General features: G+C 41.7%; 3 protein-coding genes across 5 annotated transcripts; 1 reads left to right on the top strand and 2 right to left on the bottom strand.

The window, feature by feature from the left end:
- Nucleotides 1-7,001: 7,001 nt before the first annotated feature.
- LOC135575149 (allograft inflammatory factor 1-like) lies at nt 7,002-11,723 on the bottom strand. The gene is made up of 6 exons (XM_065027512.1): nt 11,573-11,723; nt 11,262-11,323; nt 8,230-8,296; nt 8,080-8,121; nt 7,367-7,532; nt 7,002-7,192 (listed from the first exon to the last, which is right to left on the bottom strand). Exons 1-6 carry the CDS (start codon nt 11,589-11,591, stop codon nt 7,105-7,107), a joined length of 444 nt encoding a protein of 147 aa, XP_064883584.1. The 5' UTR covers nt 11,592-11,723; the 3' UTR covers nt 7,002-7,104.
- A 1,883-nt stretch (nt 11,724-13,606) lies between these two features.
- On the top strand, nt 13,607-19,658 carry LOC115120565 (uncharacterized). 2 transcript variants are annotated; one of them, XM_065027511.1, is made up of 8 exons: nt 13,607-13,708; nt 13,832-14,179; nt 14,270-14,599; nt 18,532-18,591; nt 18,787-18,927; nt 19,038-19,085; nt 19,173-19,235; nt 19,569-19,658. In XM_065027511.1, exons 1-8 carry the CDS (start codon nt 13,645-13,647, stop codon nt 19,580-19,582), a joined length of 1,068 nt encoding a protein of 355 aa, XP_064883583.1. In that variant the 5' UTR covers nt 13,607-13,644; the 3' UTR covers nt 19,583-19,658. The 2 variants fall into 2 exon arrangements, with proteins under 2 accessions (XP_064883583.1, XP_064883582.1); XM_065027510.1 differs by having other exon boundaries at nt 13,608-13,708; nt 18,784-18,927.
- Nucleotides 19,527-22,964, bottom strand: LOC115126700 (uncharacterized). 2 transcript variants are annotated; one of them, XM_065027507.1, is made up of 9 exons: nt 22,855-22,964; nt 22,436-22,732; nt 22,042-22,341; nt 21,634-21,915; nt 21,236-21,493; nt 20,999-21,103; nt 20,801-20,832; nt 19,894-20,637; nt 19,527-19,845 (listed from the first exon to the last, which is right to left on the bottom strand). In XM_065027507.1, exons 1-8 carry the CDS (start codon nt 22,961-22,963, stop codon nt 20,545-20,547), a joined length of 1,476 nt encoding a protein of 491 aa, XP_064883579.1. In that variant the 5' UTR covers nt 22,964; the 3' UTR covers nt 19,527-19,845; nt 19,894-20,544. The 2 variants fall into 2 exon arrangements, with proteins under 2 accessions (XP_064883579.1, XP_064883580.1); XM_065027508.1 differs by lacking the exon at nt 19,527-19,845 and having other exon boundaries at nt 19,967-20,637; nt 21,236-21,515; nt 21,634-22,341.
- Nucleotides 22,965-23,064: the final 100 nt, after the last annotated feature.

Here is a 23,064-nt window from a genome sequence, read left to right as displayed (position 1 = left end):
CAGCTGTGAAAACAACAGCTGGAAAATGAGTCAGAAGCACAGTAGCAGTTGGATGCATTTTAATAATGTTGACAATGTTAGAGCACAGTGTAGAATTTGCCCCCCAAAATCTCATATAAAGCAGGTTCTACGCACAACCTACCACGGCATATGCGAACTGTGCACCCAACTGTGAAGCTAGCTCTAGTGGAGCTTTGAGAAACTAGCAGGCCTGCTAGTGATAGTGGTTGATAATTGTTAGATTTATATGCACTTTGCTTATATACATTAAAAAGTTCTACTTTAAATGCAAAAGTTTAATAGCATTCTTTTTCACAACAAACCAATGCATTTTTAAATACATTGTGTTTAGGGTAGAGTGTGATTTAATTTAATAATTTAATTAGAATTGTTTTAACTATCGCAAACTGTTTGACTTGAAAAAATACAAAACATATGTTTTTTAAAGAGCCGTTTGAGAGCCAAAGGCTCACTGAAAAGAGCCGGAATGCCCATCACTACATGAGTTCCAGTTGGCTCCGGAAGCCAAAGGCTCACTGAAAAGAGCCGGAATGCCCATCACTACATGAGTTCCAGTTGGCTCCGGAAGCCAATGCGCTGGGAAAGTATGAAGACTTCCGCATCACCTGTTTTGAAAGGTCTTCTGCTAGAGAGGAATCCACGCCAGTGGAAGAGGCGAGAGGTTGCTTTCTCACCAAAATCTGTCGTAAATTAGCCCAATGCGTTTCTATAGGCTTATTTTGGACCTAAACTTGTCGCCTACCTTCCGCCATTGGGACAACGATTCGACTTGTTAGGGTGGAGACTTCTTCTTCGATGAAGTTTAACGGTGGTTGGCATCCAATATGTTGCAGTACCGCCACCTACTAGACTGGAATAGAACTCCCTATACTTTGCTTTAAAACAATTATAAAAAAATACCCTACCACATAACACTACTGACAAAAAAAAGAATTAAAATCTAAATAACACCACCCTACTCCACTATTTTAAATCTATTTAATCCGACCTCATGCCAACAACCTGAAAGGATGGGACATCACCACATAACACACCCTGTAACTCTTCTGATGTTAAGCCTCGCAAACCCATATACCTCTCTGCAGCTGCCACCACAACCTCAATTTTCTGCGACTTACATTCCATCCCTGCAGTACAGTTGATAACCATTGCTATAAATGCTAAAAATCCAATCTTACTGAAACATACATCACTTGTTGGCCTCTGTACTGGTACAGATCTACTACTCCCACCACTCCTCTCAGGATCCCTCCCTCTGTACTGGTACAGATCTACTACTCACACCACTCCTCTCAGGATCCCTCCTTCTGTACTGGTACAGATCTACTACTCCCACCACTCCTCTCAGGACCCCTCCCTCTGAAACCACTACTAGGTTACCGTCATCGATTCCACAGTACCCAACTCTGTTTTCACCCATCCTGAAACCACTACTAGGTTACCGTCATCGATTCCACAGTACCCAACTCTGTTTTCACCCATCCTGAAACCACTACTAGGTTACCGTCATCGATTCCACAGTACTCAACTCTGTTTTCACCCACCCTGAAACCACTAATGGATCAGCCAAAGGCACCGGTCCACTTTTTCCAAAAACGCCACTGCTACTGTCACAGACTCATCTTTATCTTGACCCTCAGTGCCAGCCTCGGGCTTCGAGAACTTCACCACACCTACCACCTCTGATACTTCGACCTCATTCACTTCAATTTCTCCTCCTGTCTTCAGCTCACTCTGCTTACACTTTCTACCATTCTTCTTTAACAAACCATCTCAATTTTTTTCTCACAATGCATGAACACCTCGGGATGTAGCGCTCAACATCCCACTTATAATGCAGCTGCTTCGTCTTGATGTTCTTCTTTATCAAAAGCTACCGCGACACTTTTCCATTTCAAACAAGCTCTCAGGGTCCATTCACTGCCTGCAACTCTACTTGCGCTCCCTCACGATGGAACGTACCAAGGGACAAACAAAGTGGCAATGAAGAGAGGAGACATGAGCATCTCGTCATTATTATCCATGCAGATGTGCTGATAAAATATTTGTCAAAAACAGATGACTTCAAATCAAGTCTTTCCGGTCATTAGTCTCCTGTCAAAGTCGAGTCCTGATTATTTTACTTATTTTGTTTTGAACCAAATGGAGTCTCAAAACATCACATTTGTGGCCCTGTTCATGAGCATCAAAACCGTGATGCGTCATTGGTCACTTGTGACTGACTGATCTACAAATAATAAGAAGTCTTTAATAATATTGCAAGGTGATTTGTAGATCAGTCAGTCGCAGTTGCCTGACAGCTGCAACGTCAAAAAAGCACTGTGACTAGTAGTGATGTTAGTATGTAAATATTGGTGGGGCAAACTCAACACCCAATTTACTTCGATGGACGCCAGCAAAGCCACAATAGTTTTTTTTAACCTTTATTTAAATAGGCATGTCAGTCAAGAACAAATTATTTTTTTCAATGACAGCCTAGGAACAGTGGGCTAACTGCCTTGTTCAGGGGCAGAACAACAGAGTTTTACCTCGATCTTGCAACCTTTCGGTTACTAGTCCAACGCCCTAACCACACGCCCCATACAACACAACTATACAACACAACACTAAACAATACACTAATTGCACTTTAAAAGTGACAAACACTGCCCACAAACTGTTAGGGCCTACATAAAGCTGTCCAAACACCAGAGCCCCAACAGCAGTCCCAACACCTTACCACAGCTACACCTGGCTATCAGCGGAGCCTTGTTTGGCAGCGAAAGTTCATTCAGCCTAGTTTACTGCCTTTAAAAAACATAGCTGATGTGGCAGACTTGCTGAAACAAATGCTGGTTTTTGAAACTGGTTTTTACTGACATTTGAGAAGTACAAACTATGGCATAAGGGGACGACAAGTGTTTAAGAGTCAATCCGTAATTTCGATCAAGACAATGAGCGAGCTAGGACGGACGTAGTCAATATAACTATTTGTTCAGCACTTTTGAAATGTACAGCGACAGAATTTAGAACATGGTCCCTTCTTATGGTATTCTCCCTGTACACCAAGTTAGAACTGTAGAATAAAGGGGGCATGTAAGCAGACAATAAAGGGGGCATATAAGCACCTTGCTGTGCTGTGCTCACTTGAACAGGAAGGTGGTGCGGCTGTTCTTTATGGGCAAATTTTGTCATCAAAGTCTGGCATTCTCTGGATTTATGCTGCTTTCAAGACAGCTGGGAGATAAAAAAAAAGAAGGTTGTCATGATGACGTCAGTGATCTTCAGGTTGTAGCTCTAGAAAGAGGCCCGAGTTCCCCATTTACAATTGTTGAACTGCAATTGTTGAATTGAGTTGAACGAAAGTTCCAAACTTATCTTCCCAGTCGTGGCTCGTTTTTCCAAGAGTTCCCAGTTGTCTTGAACTCACTAAAGTCAGATTTTGCAGTTCCACGTTAGCAGTTGTTTTGGGAGCGGCACAAATCATGCTTCATTGACAGCATGGCCAATGTTGGACGTTTACCATTTTAAACTACCAAAAGAGACTGTTAATTTTAGACTTAGCACCACACAGCCACTCCACTGAATAGCAGGAGTGGCTGTGTGGTTGTTTTGCAATGCTTACAGTTAGCCACTGATTCCTTCCAAACCACTCATTGTTGAATTTGTGATTTCCAACTTGTTGTGTAATGTTTATGTCCAATGGGCGATAAGCACTGATACGTTTTATCTATAATTTCTCTTCATTATTTCTCTTCATATGACAAGGATTAAAAGGATTTGCCAGTAGATTGTCGACTTGATTCATGATGATGACTGCTAGCTAAAATTTTGAAAGTATGATGTTGACAGTCCTTTCAAAGCTACTGTAGATATAACGTGATTTGATGTCATTTTATCTGTGGCCAATAACCTTGAGCCTTGGATGGGCACTTCTAATGTAACGCTATGGCAGCACCCAAGGGGCTTGAATTTTCGAGTTCTACCCTTAGACTTGGTGGTGACGTAGTGTCCCCATGAGTGACAGAACACTGAGCCAATCATGGCGCAATGCTCTATATTTTATGCTAGCTTGCCCCACCACCACAGAAAGCACTGAACTAGGCTGAAACACCTGCATTTTGGAGCTTACTTACTCAAGAAAACAAAAAAAGAGACCATGTTTGTGTGCGGCTTTATTAACTCAATGATATATATATTTTTTACATTGTTTGCAAACTGATATGTGACACGTATTAATGCCAAAATAACATGCGAAACAGGCAAGCCCCCCCAATTGTTTTTTGTGCTAAAAATGTGGGGCTCCCTGATAGACTGGTCACCACTGGAGACTTTATATAGACAGGTGTGTGCTTTCCAAATCATGTCCAATCAATTGAATTTACCACAGGTGGACACCAATCAAGTTGTAGAAACATCTCAACGATGATCAATGGAAACAGGATACACCTGAGCTCAATTTCGGGTTTCACAGCAAAGGGTCTGAATACTTATGTAAATAATCTATTTCTGTTTCTGTTGTTTTTTTTTAGCAAACATTTCTGACAACCTGTTTTCACTTTGTCATTATGGGGAATTGTGTGTAGATTGATGCGGAAACAAAACAATTTAATCAATTTTAGAATAAGGCTGTAATGTAACAAAATATGGGAAAAGTCAAGGGGTCTGAATATTTTCCGAATGCACTGTATATTCTGAATAAGAATGTACAGTCGTATTAAAAGTTTTGAGAATGACAAATATTAATTTCCACAAAGTTTGCTGCTTCAGTGTCTTTAGATATTTTTCTCAGATGTTACTATGGAATACTGAAGTATAATTACAAGCATTTCATAAGTGTTAAAAGCTTTTATTGAGAATTACATGAAGTTGATACAAAGAGTCAATATTTGTAGTATTGACCATTCTCTTTCAAGACCTCTGCAATCCACCCTGGCATGCTCTCAATTAACATCCTGACTGATGGCATCCTATTCTTGCATAATCAATGCTTGGAGTTCGTCAGAATTTGTGGGGTTTTGTTTGTCCACCCGCCTCTTGAGGATTGACCACAAGTTCTCAATGGGATTAAGGTCTGGGGAGTTTCCTGGCCATGGACCCAAAATATCAATGTTTTGTTCCCCGAGCCACTTAGTTATCACTTTTGCCTTATGGCAAGGTGCTCCATCATGCTGGAAAGAGAATTGTTCATCACCAAACTGTTCCTGGATGGCTGGGAGAAGTTGCTCTCGGAGGATGTGTTGGTACCATTCTTTATTCATGGCTGTGTTCTTAGGCAAAATTGTGAGTGAGCCCACTCCCTTGGCTGAGAAGCAACCCCACACATGAATGGTCTCCGGATGCTTTACTGTTGGCATGACACAGGACTGATGGTAGCACTCACCTTGTCTTCTCCGGACAAGCTTTTTTCCGGATGCCCCAAACAATCGGAAACGGGATTCATCAGAGAAAATTACTTTACCCCGGTCCTATATCAGTTGGTCCCTGATGTTTTTCTTGGAGAGAAGTGGCTTCTTTGCTGCCATTCTTGACACCAGGCTATCCTCCAAAAGTCTTCGCCTCACTGTTCGTGCAGATGCACTCACACCTGCCTGCTGCCATTCCTGAGCAAGCTCTGTACTGGTGGTGCCCCGATCGTGCAGCTGAATCAACTTTAGGAGACGTTTCTGGCGCTTGCTGGACTTTCTCGGGCGCCCTGAAGCCTTTCTCACAACAATTGAACTGCTCTCCTTGAACTGCTCACCTTGAATGGTTGATTTAAGTGAAATCTTACTGGCAGCAATATCCTTGCCTGTGAAGCCCTTTTTTGTGCAAAGCAATGATGACGGCACGTCTTTGGAAGTAACCATGGTTGACTGAGGAGGAACAATGATTCCAAGCACCACCCTCCTTTTGAAGCTTCCAGTCTGTTATTTGAACTCAATTAGCATGACAGAGTGATCTCCAGCCTTGTCCTCGTCAACACTCACACCTGTGTTAACGAGAGAATCACTGACATGATGTCAGCTGGTCCTTTTGTAGCAGGGCTGAAATGCAGAGGAAATGTTTTTGGGGGGATTCAGTTCATTTGCATGGCAAAGAGGGACTTTGCAATGAATTGCAATTCATCTGATCACTCTTCATAACATTCTGGAGTATATGCAAATTGCCATCATACAAACTGAGGCAGCAGACTTTGGGAAAATTAATATTTGTGTCGTTCTCAAAACTTTTGGCCACAACTGTACTAGCAAATACTCACCTTTAACCTGTAGCTTGACCTCAAAGCAGCATTCATTTTGTCCCATCTGTAGTGACTGTACTCCACCATGGAAAGAGCCAAAGATGCATCTCCTGAACTGAGATTCCCTCCATTCCTAGGAATGTTTGGTTGGAGATATTTTTTATTTTACCTTTATTTAACTAGGCAAGTCAGTTAAGAACAAATTCTTATTTTCAATGACGGCCTAGAAACAGTGGGTTAACTGCCTTGTTCAGGGGCAGATTTGTCAGCTCAGGGATTTGAACTTGCAACCTTCCGGTTACTGGTCCAACGCTCTAACCACTAGGCTACCATGCCACCCCGGGTAGGGTATTGTAGGGTATTGAAGTATTTGGATCTCACCGTCTCCCTTGATCTCTGCCCAGGTCACTGATGATATTTGGGGATTTCCTGTTGTCATGTTCAACAGGCAAGGCAGGGTAGCTATCCCGTTGGGTGCTGCCATAACTGAATGTAGAATTTTGCATTCTTTGGAGGAGAGGAGAAGCTTACTCAAACAAGGTTTACTCTATTTTTATTCGACACTTACATAGAAAGAAATGGAATATATAATTTTACTTTTCACTTTGAGTGATGTTTTTCACCATTTACACAAACACTCATCTGTTATGGGATTCTATCATTTTATCAGAAATGCTGACAATTGATATACTTTGTTAAGTATATTCGATCAAGAGCTTGATATGAGGTTCTGCAGCTGCACACACGTTTTTCACCAACAAATGGACAAGCCTATGGATCAATCAAACCTTTCTTTATTCCTTACAATGAAACCTGTATAACCCAGTTCATTTGACATTCAGTTTTTATATGAACAGATTGGATCCATAACGTAAGTGCCTTCAGGGCAGATCTGAAAAAGTCTTGCGTTGCGGTGGTCCACTCTCTTTGGGCTCCTGGTCTTTCCCTTTCTCCTCAAACATCAAGATCCTTCAGCAGAGAAAAATTAACTAACAAATTATTACACAAGTCATGTAGCAAAAAGACATATAGCCTTAAAGGAAATACAGTGGATTACAAAAGTTCAGAATCGTATTCAGAAAATTCATTTCAGTTCAAATGTAATGCCTTCATTAATGTAGTGTCAGTTTCCTTCTAACTCACAGTCGGAGTATGGAATTCCTCTTCCCTAGCATCATATTGAGAAAGTCTGTGTAACAGAACGTGTCTCGTGCAGCACTGCCAACCACATCTGACATAATCTTTTTCAGCTCCAAGTGAGTCTTTGCCACACCCAGCTTCTCCAACATGCGCTTCAGCCCCATCATGTCTGTGACACAGAGATAGAGAGAGAGAGTGTCACGTTCGTCATATGAATGAGACCAAGGCGTAGCGTGGTATGCGTACATTCTTTAACAATATAAGAATGAACACTGAACAAACTAACAAAGAACAAACCGTGAAGCTAATACGGATAGTGCCGATAGGCAACTAAACATAGAATAAGAACCCACAAACACAAAAGGGAAATGGCTACCTAAATATGATCCCCAATCAGAGACAACGATAAACAGCTGCCTCTGATTGGGAACCATATCAGGCCACCAAAGACATATAAATACCTAGACCTACAAAACCCCTAGACATACAAAAACCCTAGACAATACAAAAACTAGCATACCCACCCTCATCACACCCTGACCTAACCAAAATATAAAGAAAACAGAGATATTAAAGGTCAGAGTGTGACAGAGAGAGAGAGAGAGAGAGAGAGGCTGTGACAAAGATTGAGCCATCCATGTGAACTATGTTGTCCTCATGATTAGCCTAATCTTGTTATTCAACAGGATTGTCGTAAAAAAAGAAGGCAATTTTACCAATGTCTCCTTGGTCATTGAGATCAAATTCCATGTATTTGTCTGTAAAGCAATATAGAACACATTACAATTATTATTTAATTGTTGATTCATTCAATAAGGAAACATAACTGTCTGATCAATGTGCAGTTAAAAGACTTGAAATCTCACTTTTAAACATTTCCAGTTTTGAGCTGAGGTCCTCCTCCTCTGCATATTTAGGATCTGTGAGAAAACCCTTAAGAATAGAATACCACAAGGCAGACATTGAGATTAGATCGTGTCAGTGGTGACCTGTCATTCAGCCTCACATTTTTAGCAAAAAAACAAACATGTTTTGCATGTTACTTTGGCATTAGTATGTGTCACATATCAGTTTGCAAACAATGAAAAATATTTTATTTTTTAAAAATTTGATTTATTTCACCTTTACTCAACCAGGTAAGCTAGTTGAGAACAAGTTCTAATTTACAACTGCGACCTGGCCAAGAAAAAGCAAAGCAGTGCGACACAAACAACAACACAGAGTTACACATGGAGTAAACAAGCGTACAGTCAACAACACAATAGAAAAAAAGAACGATGATGATGTGCAAGTAGAGATACTGGTGTGCAGAAGAGCAGAAAAGTAAATAAACACAATATCGGGATGAGGTAGGTAGATTGGGTGGGCTATTTACAGACTATGTACAGCTGCAGCGATCTGTTAGCTGCTCAGATAGCTGATGTTTAAAGTTAGTGAAGGAAATATAAGTCTCCAACTTCAGCGATTTTTGCAATTCGTTCCAATTACTGGCAGCAGAAAACTAGAAGGAAAGGCGGCTAAAGGTGTTGGCTTTGGGGATGACCAGTGAGATATACCTACTGGAGCGCGTGCTATGGGTGGGTGTTTTTATCGTGACCAGTGAGCTGAGATAAGGCAGAGTTTTACCTAGCAGAGACTTGTAGATGACCTGGAGCCAGTGGGTCTGGCGACGAATATGTAGCGAGGGCCGGCCGACTAGAGCATACAGGTCGCAGGGGCTTTGGTAACAAAACGGATGGCACTGTGATAGACTGCATCCAGTTTGCTGAGTAGTATATGGGAAGCTATTTTGTAGATGACATCGCCGAAGTCGAGGATCGGTAGGATAGTCAGTTTTACTAGGGTAAGTTTGGCAGCATGTGTGAAGGAGGCTTTGTTGCAAAATAGAAAGCCGATTCTAGATTTCATTTTGGATTGGAGATGTTTCATATGAGTCTGGAAGGAGAGATTACAGTCTAGCCAGACACCTAGGTATTTGTAGTTGTCCACATATTCTAGGTCAGAACCGTCCAGAGTAGTGATGCTAGTCGAGCGGGCAGGTGTGGGCAGCGAATGGTTGAAAAGCATGCATTTGGTTTTTACTAGCGTTTAAGAGCAGTTGGAGGCCACGGAAGGAGTGTTGTATGGCATTGAAGCTTGCCTGGAGGTTTGTTAACACAGTGTCCGAAGAAGGGCCAGATGTATACAGAATGGTGTCGTCTGCGTAGAGGTGGATCAGGGAATCACTCGCAGCAAGAGCGACATCATTGATATATACAGAGAAAAGAGTCGGCCAGAGATTTGAACCCTGTGGTACCCCCATAGAGACTGCCAGAGGTCCGGACAACTGGCCCTCCAATTTGAACCAGGCGAGGCAGTCATTTGAGAAACCAAGGCTATTGAGTGTGCCAATAAGAATATGGTGATTGACAGGGTCGAGCCTTGGCCAGGTCGATGAAGATGGCTGCACAGTGTTGTCTTTTATCGGTGGCGGTTATGATATCGCTTAGTACCTTGAGCGTGGTTGAGGTGCACAAGTGACCAGCTCGGAAACCGGATTGCACAGCTGAGAAGGTGGGATTCAAAATGGTCAGTGACTGTTTATTAACTTGGCTTTCAAAGACTTGAGAGAGGCAGGGCAGGATGGATATAGGTCTATATCAGTTTGGGTCTAGAGTGTCACCCCCTTTGACGAGGGGGATGACCGCGGCAGCTTTCCAATCTTTAGGGATCTCGGACGATACGAAAGAGAGGTTGAACAGACTGGTAATAGGGCTTGCAACAGTGGCGGCAGATAGTTTTAGAAATAGAGGTTCCAGATTGTCTAGCCCAGCTGATTTATACGGGTCCAGGTTTTGCAGCTCTTTCAGAACGTCTGCGATCTGGATTTGGGTGAAGGAGAAGCTGGGGAGGCTCGGTCAAGTAACTGCGGGGGGTCGGCGGAGCTGTTGGCCGGGGCTGGGGTAGCCAGGAGGAAAGCATTGCCAGCCGTAGAGAAATGCTTATTGAAATGTTCGATTATCATTGATTTATCGGTGGTGACATTGCTACCTAGCCTCAGTGCATTGGGCAGCTGGGAGGAGGTGCTCTTGTTCTCCATGGACTTTACAGTGTCCCAAAACTTTTTGGAGTTAGAGCCACAGGATGCACATTTCTGCCTGAAGAAGCTGGCCTTTGCTTTCCTGACTGACTTTGTGTATTGGTTCCCGACTTTCCTGAAAAGTTGCATATCAAGGGGACTATTTGATGCTAGTGCAGTACGCCACAGGATGTTTTTGTGCTGGTCCAGGACAGTCAGGTCTGGAGTGAACCAAGGGTTATATCCGTTCTTAGTTCTATATTTTTTGAAAGGTGCATGCTTATTTAAGATGGTGAGGAAATGCCTCTTTTTTTTATCCTACGGTTCTGACTTGGTGTACATGGAGATCACTGTAAGAAAGGCCCATGTTCTGAATTCTGTCACTGTACAATTAAAAAGTGCTGAACAAATATTTATATCGACTACATCCATCCTAGCTCACTCATTAATGTCTTAATCAAAATTACGGATTGCCTCTCTTGTCGTCCCTTTATGCCATAGTTTGTACATCTCAATTGACAGTAGAAACCACATTTGTTAAAGCAAGTCAGCCATATATAGATATTTATTTAAAGGCAGTAAATTAGGCTGAATGTACTGTTTCTCTGCCAGACAAGGCTCAGCTGATAGCCAAGTGTAGCTGTGATATTGTGTAATTAATGTATTGTTTAGTGTTGTGTATTGGCTTTGCTGGCATGCATCCCACAATTTTCTTTTCCTCTACCAAGATTTACATGCTAAAATCGCCACTGGATAGTGTACATAGATAATCAGATGCTAATAATACTATAGCTAGATAATACTACCATAATAACATTTATAGACAGATGAACAACAGACCTCATTGATGGAGTTCAGTTTCACATCCTGCTGAGACTTGAGGAATCCAAATGCTTTCCCTCCTGAAATTATATGAGGATCAACTCAGAAAACGTGTTACTCCTCACTTCCTTATTGGTGATCTATCCACACAACCCTCACACATTCACAGGATCTAACTAAAGATAACAGATTTGATTTCATTGATTGATTTAGCTAAAACACTTTATTTCTTTAATAAATTGTTTATAAAATCTGTGGAGTGCATATCGACAGAAAGACAGACAGACGGACTGACAGCGTGAGATGAGACATATGACACAGAGACTTACCTTGCAAATGTTTGTCCATGTCAATCTGCTGTTATCTGGTGGATCATAGAGTAGTCAAAGAGACCAGGGGTGGCTGAGCGTTGTGTTATGAACACTGAAAGTGTAAAGTATGTATCTGTATTTTGTGACAGAAGAGGAAGTGTGGGGAGTTAAAGTTAGAGTGTGGTCATTTGCTAAGTTCCCCTCTCACATCCACTCACAGCAGACGGAACAGACAGAGAACAAAGAGAGTCTATGGAGGGGACAACTAGGGGGTTTGCATTTGACATACGCTAGACTAGGCTACCACATAAACACTGCACACTACATTATTGTCTACATATTTTTTAAACTATTCAAGTCCTTTCAGCAAAACATGCAATCACTTTTCATGTCTTTTTTTATTTATTTAACTAGGCAAGTCATCTAATCAAATGTATTTATATAGCCCTTCGTACATCAGCTGATATCTCAAAGTGCTGTACAGAAACTCAGCCTAAAACCCCAAACAGTAAGCAATGCAGGTGTAGAAGCACGGTGGCTAGGTTAAACTCCCTAGAAAGGCCAAAACCTAGGAAGAAACCAGGTTATTAGGGCTGGCCAGAACAAATTCTTATTTTCAATGACGGCCTAGGAACAGTGGGTTGACTGCCTGTTCAGGGGCAGAACGACAGATTTGTACCTTGTCCGCTCAGTGTACCTTGCAACCTTTCAGTTACTAGTCCAACCACTAGGCTACCCCGTATAGATTTAGGTACAAGGAAGGAATGCATATAATTATTTTTACTTAACTAGGCAAGTCAGTTAAGAACAAATTCTTATTTACAATGACGGCCTACCTCGGCCAATTGTGTGCAGCCCTTATGGGACTCCCAATTACAGCCGGATGTGTGCAGCCCCATGGGACTCCCAATTACAGCCGGATGTGATGCAGCCCTATGGGACTCCCAATTACAGCCGGATGTGATGCAGCCCTATGGGACTCCCAATTACAGCCGGATGTGATGCAGCCCTATGGGACTCCCAATTACAGCCGGATGTGTGCAGCCCCATTGGACTCCCAATTACAGCCGGATGTGATGCAGCCCCATGGGACTCCCAATTACAGCCGGATGTGATGCAGCCCTATGGGACTCCCAATTACAGCCGGATGTGTGCAGCCCCATGGGACTCCCAATTACAGCCGGATGTGTGCAGCCCCATGGGACTCCCAATTACAGCCGGATGTGTGCAGCCCCATGGGACTCCCAATTACAGCCGGATGTGATGCAGCCCCATGGGACTCCCAATTACAGCCGGATGTGATGCAGCCCTATGGGACTCCCAATTACAGCCGGATGTGATGCAGCCCTATGGGACTCCCAATTACAGCCGGATGTGATGCAGCCCTATGGGACTCCCAATTACAGCCGGATGTGATGCAGCCCCATGGGACTCCCAATTACAGCCGGATGTGATGCAGCCCCATGGGACTCCAAATTACAGCCGGATGTGATGCAGCCCCATGGGACTGCCAATTACAGCCGGATGTGATGCAGCCCTATGGGACTCCCAATTACAGCCGGATGTGATGCAGTCTGGATTTGAACCAGATACTGGTGATGCCTCTTGCACTGTCTCAGACCACTGCGCCACTCGGGATGTAACATGTAACAGTACGGTTAGGCTAAGTATTGTACAGCTAATGGGATCAATGTGAAAATTACAGGGCTCCTGAGTGGCGCAGGGTCTAAGGCATTGCATCTCAGTGAATGAGGCGTCACTACAGTCCCTGGTTCGAATCCAGGTTGTATCACATCTGGCAGTGATTGGGAGTCCGTCATTGTAAATAAGAATTTGTTCTTAACTGGCTTGTCTGTTTAAATATATGTTTATTATTTTAAGCAAATAACTTGTTCTCAGTCCTTGACACTAGATGGCACTGTTAAGCATATAATCTTCAAAACAACATAATTTTTATGTGGGAAGTCAATAAATGTTTCCCCGCAGATGTGTATTCATGACCCATATAGAAACTAGGCCTTGGAGAACTGAGATTGGACTCTGAGATGAGAGACTAACTTGATAAGGAACTTCACACACTCACATGGATAATGGCACTGTTTCAGTCACAAGGGTTATCAATACTTCTGTTGATCATCAGAACACAGTTTGCTGGTGAGTAGTCATTTTTGATTAAATTGCACTTGATTTAATTGTCTGAAAGTAATTTTTAGAGCAGTATGCATATTTAAAAAGTTAATATGCTAATTTGATCTATTTTTTTCCATAATTTCCCAGGTGCTGAGTCTTGTTCTCATGTAGATGCGCCACAATTCATCACAGCTACTCAGGAAGAGGTAGCTGTCCTCCCCTGTTTCACATCAATCCACAAAGATTTAGCAGCCAGAGTGAAATGGACAAAACTTTCTCTTAAACCTGAGGACATCTTGGTGTGGCCTGATAATCCATCTGTGGCCCATAAATCAGAACGTGTGGCCTTCGAGTCGGGAGCGGATGTTGTGGTGGCTGGAAACCTGTCCCTGTCTCTAAGAGATGTAAGGAAATCTGACGAAGGGCTTTATAGTTGCAAGGTCTGGTTGGGATGGAGTTGTGTCCATGTGAAAAACATCACTCTAAAAGTGAAAGGTAAAATTATATATTCCATTTCTTTCTATGTAAGTGTCAAATAAAAATAGAGTCAACCTTGTTTGAGTAAGCCTCTCCTCTCCTCCAAAGAATGCAAAATTCTACATTCAGTTATGGCAGCACCCAACGGGATAGCTACCCTACCTTGCCTGTTGAACATGACAACAGGAAATCCCCAAATATCATCAGTGGCCTGGGCAGAGATCAAGGGAGACAGTGAGATCCAAATACTTCAATACCCTACAGATATCTCCAACCAAACATTCCTAGGAAAAAGGGTGAGCTTTGGAGGGAATCTCAGTTCAGGAGATGCATCTTTGACTCTTTCCATGGTGGAGTACAGTCACAGCCGATGGTACAGATGTAGGTTGCAGATGGGACAAAATGAACGCTGCTTTGAGGTCAAGCTGCAGGTTAAAGGTGAGTATGTGCTAGTACATTCTTATTCGGAATATACAGTTCATTCGGAAAGTATTCAGACCCCTTGACTTTTTCCACATTTTGTTACGTTACAACCTTATTCTAAAATTGATCAAATTGTTTTGTTTCCTCATCAATCTACACACAATTCCCCATAATGACAAAGCGAAAACAGGTTTTTAGAATTTTTTGCAAATGTATAAAAAAAACACAAACATAAATAGATGATTTACATAAGTATTCAGACCCTTTGCTATGAGACCCAAAATTGAGCTCAGGTGTATCCTGTTTCCATTGATCATCCTTGAGATGTTTCTACAACTTGATTGCAGTCCACCTGTGGTAAATTAAATTGATTATACATGATTTGTAAAGCACACACCTGTCTATATAAAGTCCCCAGTGGTAAATTAAATTGATTATACATGATTTGTAAAGCACACACATGTCTATATAAAGTCCCCAGTGGTAAATTAAATTGATTATACATGATTTGTAAAGCACACACCTGTCTATATAAAGTCCCCAGTGGTAAATTAAATTGATTGTACATGATTTGTAAAGCACACACCTGTCTATATAAAGTCCCCAGTGGTAAATTAAATTGATTGGACATGATTTGGAAAGCACACACCTGTCTATATAAAGTCCCCAGTGGTAAATTAAATTGATTGGACATGATTTGTAAAGCACACACCTGTCTATATAAAGTCCCCAGTGGTAAATTAAATTGATTGTACATGATTTGGAAAGCACACACCTGTCTATATAAAGTCCCCAGTGGTAAATTAAATTGATTATACATGATTTGTAAAGCACACACCTGTCTATATAAAGTCCCCAGTGGTAAATTAAATTGATTGGACATGATTTGGAAAGCACACACCTGTCTATATAAAGTCCCCAGTGGTAAATTAAATTGATTGGACATGATTTGTAAAGCACACACCTGTCTATATAAAGTCCCCAGTGGTAAATTAAATTGATTGGACATGATTTGTAAAGCACACACCTGTCTATATAAAGTCCCCAGTGGTAAATTAAATTGATTGGACATGATTTGGAAAGCACACCCCTGTCTATATAAAGTCCCCAGTGGTAAATTAAATTGATTGGACATGATTTGGAAAGCACACCCCTGTCTATATAAAGTCCCCAGTGGTAAATTAAATTGATTGGACATGATTTGTAAAGCACACACCTGTCTATATAAAGTCCCCAGTGGTAAATTAAATTGATTGGACATGATTTGGAAAGCACACACCTGTCTATATAAAGTCCCCAGTGGTAAATTAAATTGATTGGACATGATTTGTAAAGCACACACCTGTCTATATAAAGTCCCCAGTGGTAAATTAAATTGATTGTACATGATTTGGAAAGCACACCCCTGTCTATATAAAGTCCCCAGTGGTAAATTAAATTGATTGGACATGATTTGTAAAGCACACACCTGTCTATATAAAGTCCCCAGTGGTAAATTAAATTGATTGGACATGATTTGGAAAGCACACACCTGTCTATATAAAGTCCCCAGTGGTAAATTAAATTGATTGGACATGATTTGTAAAGCACACCCCTGTCTATATAAAGTCCCCAGTGGCTACCAGTCATTCATTTTTAATCCTTGTCATATGAAGAGAAATAATGAAGATAAATTATAGATAAAACGTATCAGTACTCATCGCCCATTGGACATAAACATTACACAACAAGTTGGAAATCACAAATTCAACAATGAGTGGTTTGGAAGGAATCAGTGGCTAACTGTAAGCATTGGAAAACAATCATTAGCCTGCTATTCAGTGGAGTGGCTGTGGGGTGCCAAGTCTATGATTAATGGTCTCTTTTCCTAGTTTAAAATGATAAACGTTCAACATTGGCCATGCTGTCAATGAAGCATGATTTGTGCCGTGCTCAAAACAACTGTTAACTCGGAACTGCAAAATCTGTTGAAGACTCTGGGAAAACGAGCTATGACTGTGAAAATAAGTCCTGTCCACGGTATGTCCACGAAGGACTGCTGGGCCACCTTCCTGTTCAGGTGAGCACAGCACAACAAGGTGAGTCCAAAAACGTCTTGTATGCTGTTGCATAAATGATGTAATATGCCAGGGAGATATGTATAGTGTAGCTAAGAAATTAGTACACTGTATGTTGTGTAGTAAGCTGTTAGTAGCCCATGTGCCTCATACTAATAATTTGGTATATTTTCACCTCTTAATTTTGCCTATTGTTCTGACTTGGTGGTGCACATGCAGCCTTTAAATTGTAATCATCTAATCTTGTAAGAACTTTCATTGTCTGCTTATATGCCCCCTTTATATATCCTACGGTTCTGACTTGGTGTACAGGGAGATCACTGTAAGAACGGCCCATGTTCTAAATTCCGTCACTGTACATTTTAAAAGTGCTGAACAAATAGTTATATTGACTACGTCCGTCCTAGCTCGCTCATGAATGTCTTAATCGAAATTCTGGATTGACTCTTATGCACTTGTCATCCCCTTATGCCCTAGTTTGTACATATCAATTGTCAGTAGAATTCACAGTTGTTTAAGCAAGTCAGCCATATCAGCTATGTTTTTTTTTAAGGCAATAAATGTGGCTGAATGAACTGTTTCGCTGCCAGACAAGGCTCTGCTGATAACCAGGCGTAGCCGTGGTAAGGTGTTGGGACTGCTGTTGGGGCTCTGGTGTTTGGACAGCTTTATGTAGGCCCTAACAGTTTGTGGGCACCGTTTGTCACTGGTATAGTGCAATTAATATATTGTTTAGTGTTGTGTTGTGTAGTGGCTTTGCTGGCATGCATCCCACTTCTTTTTTTGTTGTTGCCCCATCAAGATTTACATGCTAAAATCGCCACTGAAGGTCCCACAGTTGACAGTGCATGTCAGAGCAAAAACCAAGCCATGAGGTTGAAGGAATTGTCCATAGAGCTCAGATACAGGATTGTTTCGAGGCACAGATCTGGGGAAGGGTACCAAACCATTTCCGCAGCATTGAAGGTCCCCAAGAACACAGTGGCCTCCATCATTCTTAAATGGAATAAGTTTGGATAAGTTTGGAACCAAGACTCTTCCTAGAGCTGGCCAAACTGAGCAAAAGGGGGAGAAGGGCCTTGGTCAGGGAGGTGACCAAGAATCCTATGGTCACTTTGAAAGAGCTCCAGAGTTCCTCTGTGGGGGTGGCAGCATCATGCTGTGGGGATGTTTTTCAGCGGCAGTGACTGGGAGACTAGTCAGGATCGAGGGAAAGATGAACAGAGCAAAGTACAGGGAGATCCTTGTTGAAAGCCTGCCCCAGAACGCTCAGGACCTCAGACTGGGGTGAAGATTCACCTTCCAACAGGACAACGACCCTAAGCACACAGCCAATAGAACACAGGAGTGGCTTCGGGACAAGTCTCAGAATGTCCTTGAGTGGCACAGCCAGAGCCCGGACTTGAACCCGATCGAACATCTCTGGAGAGACCTGAAAATAGCTGTGCAGCTACGCTCCCAATCAAACCTGACAGCTGGAGAGGATCTGCAGAGAAGAATGGGAGAAACTCCCCAAATACAAGGGTGCCAAGCTTGTTACGCCATACCAAAGACTCAAGGCTGTAGTTGCTGCCAAAGGTGCTTCCACAAAGTACTGAGTAAAGCGTCTGAATACTTATGTAAATGGGATATTTCCGTTTTTTTTATTTTTATGAATTTGCAAACATTTCTAAAAAAACGTTTTGCTTTGTCCTAATGGGACAACTTGTGTGTAGATTGATGAGGGGGAAAAAAACAATTTGATACATTTTAGAATAAGGCTGTAACGTAACAAAATGTGGAAAACGACAAGGAGTCTGAATACTTTCCGAATGCACTGTATCTATATTTGTCAACCATTGCATTAGCAATTTGATGTTCTATAATGATCCTTTTCTACCATTGAATCAGAACAGGAAGAGGAGAACCTGGTTGTTAGGACTGTCACCACAACTGAACTAACAAACCCTAGTAGGTGTACAATGTTGTTCTCTTATTTGTGTCTTTTATTTATTTAAAATAACAATTCTACTGAATATATTTGTGGACATATTTATCACCACTGGGTTTAGAGGACAAGAGACACACGACAGGCTTTACACTCAGTTCAATCAAATGAGACCATGAATGACTGTCATCATATTATATTGATGCTCTACTCAGCAGTTACTGCCAGGGGGAGTCCAGAAAGAGTTGTGACCGCTACAGTTGGAACGGCTACTATAGCGGCTTCATCCATGTGTGTGATTGTCATAATGGCTCTTACGCTGGGATTGATCATTTGCCTCAGACGCGGCAGAAACTCAGGTATGTACGTCCACTACTCTGGTTTATATTGACCTGGTAAAGTAAGGCTAAATGTTTTGAAACACACAGTATTATTGTATTGTGAATCTGCCTCTCTCTCTCTTTCTCAGATGGAGATGAGTCTGACTGGAATACTTATGAAGATGTACAAGACCCAGGTAAGCCTGTTGATTATGTCTCATCCTGAATGTGCTCAGAGGGCTCCTGGTCCACCTAAATAACGTCTTCATCTATTCTTTTCACAGCAACGGGACCCAATTGTCTGTATTCACTTGCAGAGTTTGACCAGAAGGACAACCTAGGCACTTGTGAGTTTTTTCCCACAATATTTTTGTAAAAAGAATGTTTAACCTGGGCCTCGATTCAATCCGGACCACAGTAGATCCGCGTTATAGCACAATTGGCATTTAAAGGCAATGCTTCCTGGTTCGCGGATATAGCACTCACAGTAAAATGCATATGTCAGCTCAATCGGAAATAACCTTTAAACATCAAGCATGCTAAAATGCGGATCTTTCGCGATCTGGATTGAATCTAGGTTCTGGTCACTGTCTGAGTCCAGGTTCAAATGTTTCTAACGACTTCAGTTCTGTAAACAATTAACATTTCATTACATTGTATTTATTTTTTATTTATTTCAGTTCAATGCCAGTGAAAAGAATAATCATCTTCCAATCAACACACCATGTCTTACCGAACCCTTCACAAAACATCTGTAAATGCTTTTTTATGATATTCACCCACTTATCTTTCAACCCCTGGTATAGCCTACATAGTATTACACAATAACAATCGTATCTTTCAACCCCTGGTATAGCCTACATAGTATTACACAATAACAATCTTATCTTTCAACCCCTGGTATAGCCTACATAGTATTACACAATAACAATCGTATCTTTCAACCCCTGGTATAGCCTACATAGCCTACAAGTAACAATCGTATCTTTCAACCCCTGGTATAGCCTACATAGTATTACACAATAACAATATTAGTTGTGAAATAATCAAATGGATGAGGTGACCAATTGTATTTAGCTTGATTTGATTGGACATATTCCTTTATTTGTGACCCCATGGTGGAACAACTTTTGCTGACGCTTTTCTACACCAAATGATGTGTAGTTGGGAGCTGTTCCAGACAGAGAGACATGCTGTTCTGGGGTTTTTACTTGTATTGCTAATGCTCACACACTGCCATCCTGCATTAAATAAACACACTTATCTGTTCACTCTCATGTATTATGTGTCTTGTCTCAGTCCCATACATCTACAGAGTTTTACACTGCTGAAGAGAAGCTACCAGGTTTCATGTGGGATGTGAAAGTCAGGAGGTGGGGTGACTTAGCCATCAACCCCCCACACCAAGGAGTCATACTGAATGTGTTCCTGTAACCAACTTATGTCTGGGTTTTTAACTGTGGTAACTGGTGATATTCTATAGAGGTTATTTTCTTTTTATGAATTTATTTCCATCATAAAAAACAACCTGCATAGACTTGATGTCATGGTGACACTTATAATGTTCCAAACCACAAAACAATACAAAGTACAAAGTAGTCAAATTAGATTTAAAACTCAACTAATAGCCTAAAGATAGAGGACATGACATTACACTCAGTTCCCAGCCTGCAGAAGATCATAGAAACTGTTGTTGGTTACTCCGGAAGGTTGAATTGGTTGATCTTGAATCTCGTCATAGAGATGAGTCTGCGAAAAAAAGATGGAATGTGTAAAACCAGTTGAATTTAGTTCACCAACATGGTGAAAGGGTTAGAAGACATTTAGTCAAATTTGATGTCACGTTGTAGGCATACTCAATTGGGCTTCACTTGTTAGTGAATTACATAGTTGTGTTTTATTGAATCCTTACCATTCCAACAGGTGTCTGCTGTTCTTCTCCTTCTATAGGCAAAGAGGGACAAATGTCAGCTTTATTTCACATGAATTTAATTCCGATGATATGGCTTTCCTTTAAACTGCTGTTCATTACTGTAGGTTTAATCAAGGATGCAACATCCAAATTGCAGTTTTGTAACACACACAATCTAACCAGTGAACAAATACGTACGAGCGGCACTTCCCTTGCCCTGCCTCTTCCAATACACGCCCCCTCCAACAGCACAGAGCAGCAGTAGCAGAAGGACTGACCATCCCACTGCAGGTAGAACACGACCTATTTGCAAAGACGTATAAAGTCACAGATACTGTATTACAACTCAATATCTTATCACAACATCACAGTAATGAAAGAATACAGCCTCAACACAGATCATGCATTGTTCCAAACTACTTTCAAAAGTCTTACCTCTCTGGATGGTCCACTCCTTTACAGCCATTTCAACCCCCTCTCTGAGCACGGCGCAGGCTATCTTCTCTGTGCCCTGGCGGTCAGGGAGGAAGAGTTTGGAGATGAGGGTGTTGTTATGTCCTGTAGGGCCACTCTGCAACCCATCCTGGCCACTGTGAATCCAGGATAAATTGAAGTCTCCACAATCTTCCACACAGGTGAGTGAGCAGGTCAGGGTGAGATTGTTTCTGTCTGTGGTAGCATACTCTGCAGATACTGAGTAGAACAACAAGAAGATCTACTTGATATCAGGACAAAGCAGTGATGTACTTTGTGCCGTTACCATAATTTACTAAGTTTATACATAGTGTAAGGCACTTATTTATGTCTCAATGGTACAACCCATTGACACTCACCATCGAGAGTGTGTAGTAGGATTCTGTTCTGTTGCGAGCAGTTGTAGAGCCCAGAATGCAGTGTTTTCACATTGCTGATGACCAAAGACCCGTCTTGGCTGATGTGAGATGCAGGAAGGTGACCCTGAGTTCCAGCTGAGACATCGCCTGACCGAGACAAACTGGACAGTGACCTTTGACCCAGAGTCCACTGGAATCTGCTGCCCACCTCGAGGGAGGAGTGGGTGGCACAGGGAAGTGATACTGACTCACCCACTGCGACAAACACTTCCTCTATACCTCCTGAAAGAGAGCGGGAGGGAGAGAGAGAGAGAGAGAGAGAGAGAGAGAGGAGGGAGAGGAATTTGGTTGCAATATACTACTGTGTCAACGCAAATATGATGCAACAATACATAGGTCCAAAAGCACCTGTGATTTCTGTGGTATAGCTGAGGGACGTCTTCACAACCTCTCCTTCAATCAGTTGACACCGCCACTTCCTGTGATGGTCTGTCTTCCTGACACCTCGGATGGTCAGCGTAGAGAAGCAAGCAGTTGAACGTTCGGTTTGAAATCTCTCTCCCTGTAGCACTGTATTGGCCTCATTCAGCCAATTCAGCTTTATTTCACTATGGTTGCATTGTGGGACAAGGCCTGAGAATATATTCAGGTAACATTGGAGCTTGATATCCATCTCTGGTGCTGTATTGGTGTCGGTTGCCAGAGTAACTGGTAAAAAAATGTAAATAATGGTGACAACACTCACTCAGAAATAGTGTGTATAAAGACAGACAATGTAGGTTGATTATAAATGGTAACATACTGTTGAGAAGCTGAAGAGAAACACTTGAACTGGTAGCCCCATCTCCACAGGTGTAAACTCTTCCATCATCTATTTCAAGAGTTTGAATATGTAGAGAGCAGTCATGTCCCACTTTCAGTCGACTGGCTCTTCCTGAGTTTGGACCATCCGCTTTCACCTTGCCTGATAGTTCTAATGGGTTATCAAACCCATCTTTCACTATACTCCAGGTAACAGAGGAGCAGGAATTGTAGGATGTACCACATGGTAAACGCACACTGTCTCCAATTGAAGCAAAGATTCTTGTGGGCCTACGGTCTTTTGAATAGTGTAAAAACAAGTGTTACAACATTTCTCATAACAAAATCAATAGGGAATCAATAAATATTTTATTTTAAATATGTTTAAAAAATATATAATGTTAAAGGAATCTTATTTACCAGATGAGTGGAGTCCAAGTCTAGTCTGTAAAAGCATGCAGAGACACAGTTTTAAGTACAGACACATCTCTCCGTCTTGTGATTCTCTTTTGACAGTTTGTGTTGTCATTCAGGAAATTACAAGTTCTCACTCATCTTCTCTTTTTTCACCAACTTCTAGAAATACCAGGTATCATGCCCTGGTATTTTTCAACCAAGTAGGCCTGCTTT

Source organism: Oncorhynchus nerka, linkage group LG14 (genome assembly GCF_034236695.1).
Source record: "Oncorhynchus nerka isolate Pitt River linkage group LG14, Oner_Uvic_2.0, whole genome shotgun sequence".
Taxonomy (NCBI): Eukaryota; Metazoa; Chordata; class Actinopteri; order Salmoniformes; family Salmonidae; genus Oncorhynchus; species Oncorhynchus nerka.
The sequence above is the reverse complement of the archived record's forward strand: the minus strand, read 5'-3'. Positions and strand labels throughout refer to the sequence as shown.

Coding starts and splice junctions, on each gene's coding strand:
- LOC115120565 (XM_065027510.1), top strand. CDS start 13,645: ATGGCACTGTTTCAGTCACAAGGGTTATCAATACTTCTGTTGATCATC. Junction 18,928..19,037: donor CAGACGCGGCAGAAACTCAG/GTATGTACGTCC, acceptor TCTCTTTCTCAG/ATGGAGATGAGTCTGACTGG. Junction 19,086..19,172: donor TGAAGATGTACAAGACCCAG/GTAAGCCTGTTG, acceptor TTCTTTTCACAG/CAACGGGACCCAATTGTCTG.
- LOC115126700 (XM_065027507.1), bottom strand. CDS start 22,963: ATGACAACACAAACTGTCAAAAGAGAATCACAAGACGGAGAGATGTGT. Junction 22,342..22,435: donor TTCTCTTCAGCTTCTCAACA/GTATGTTACCAT, acceptor TTTTTTTACCAG/TTACTCTGGCAACCGACACC. Junction 20,833..20,998: donor GGGCAAGGGAAGTGCCGCTC/GTACGTATTTGT, acceptor CTTTGCCTATAG/AAGGAGAAGAACAGCAGACA.
- LOC135575149 (XM_065027512.1), bottom strand. Junction 8,122..8,229: donor AAAACTGGAAATGTTTAAAA/GTGAGATTTCAA, acceptor ATTGCTTTACAG/ACAAATACATGGAATTTGAT. Junction 7,193..7,366: donor AGGAATTCCATACTCCGACT/GTGAGTTAGAAG, acceptor TCTCTGCTGAAG/GATCTTGATGTTTGAGGAGA.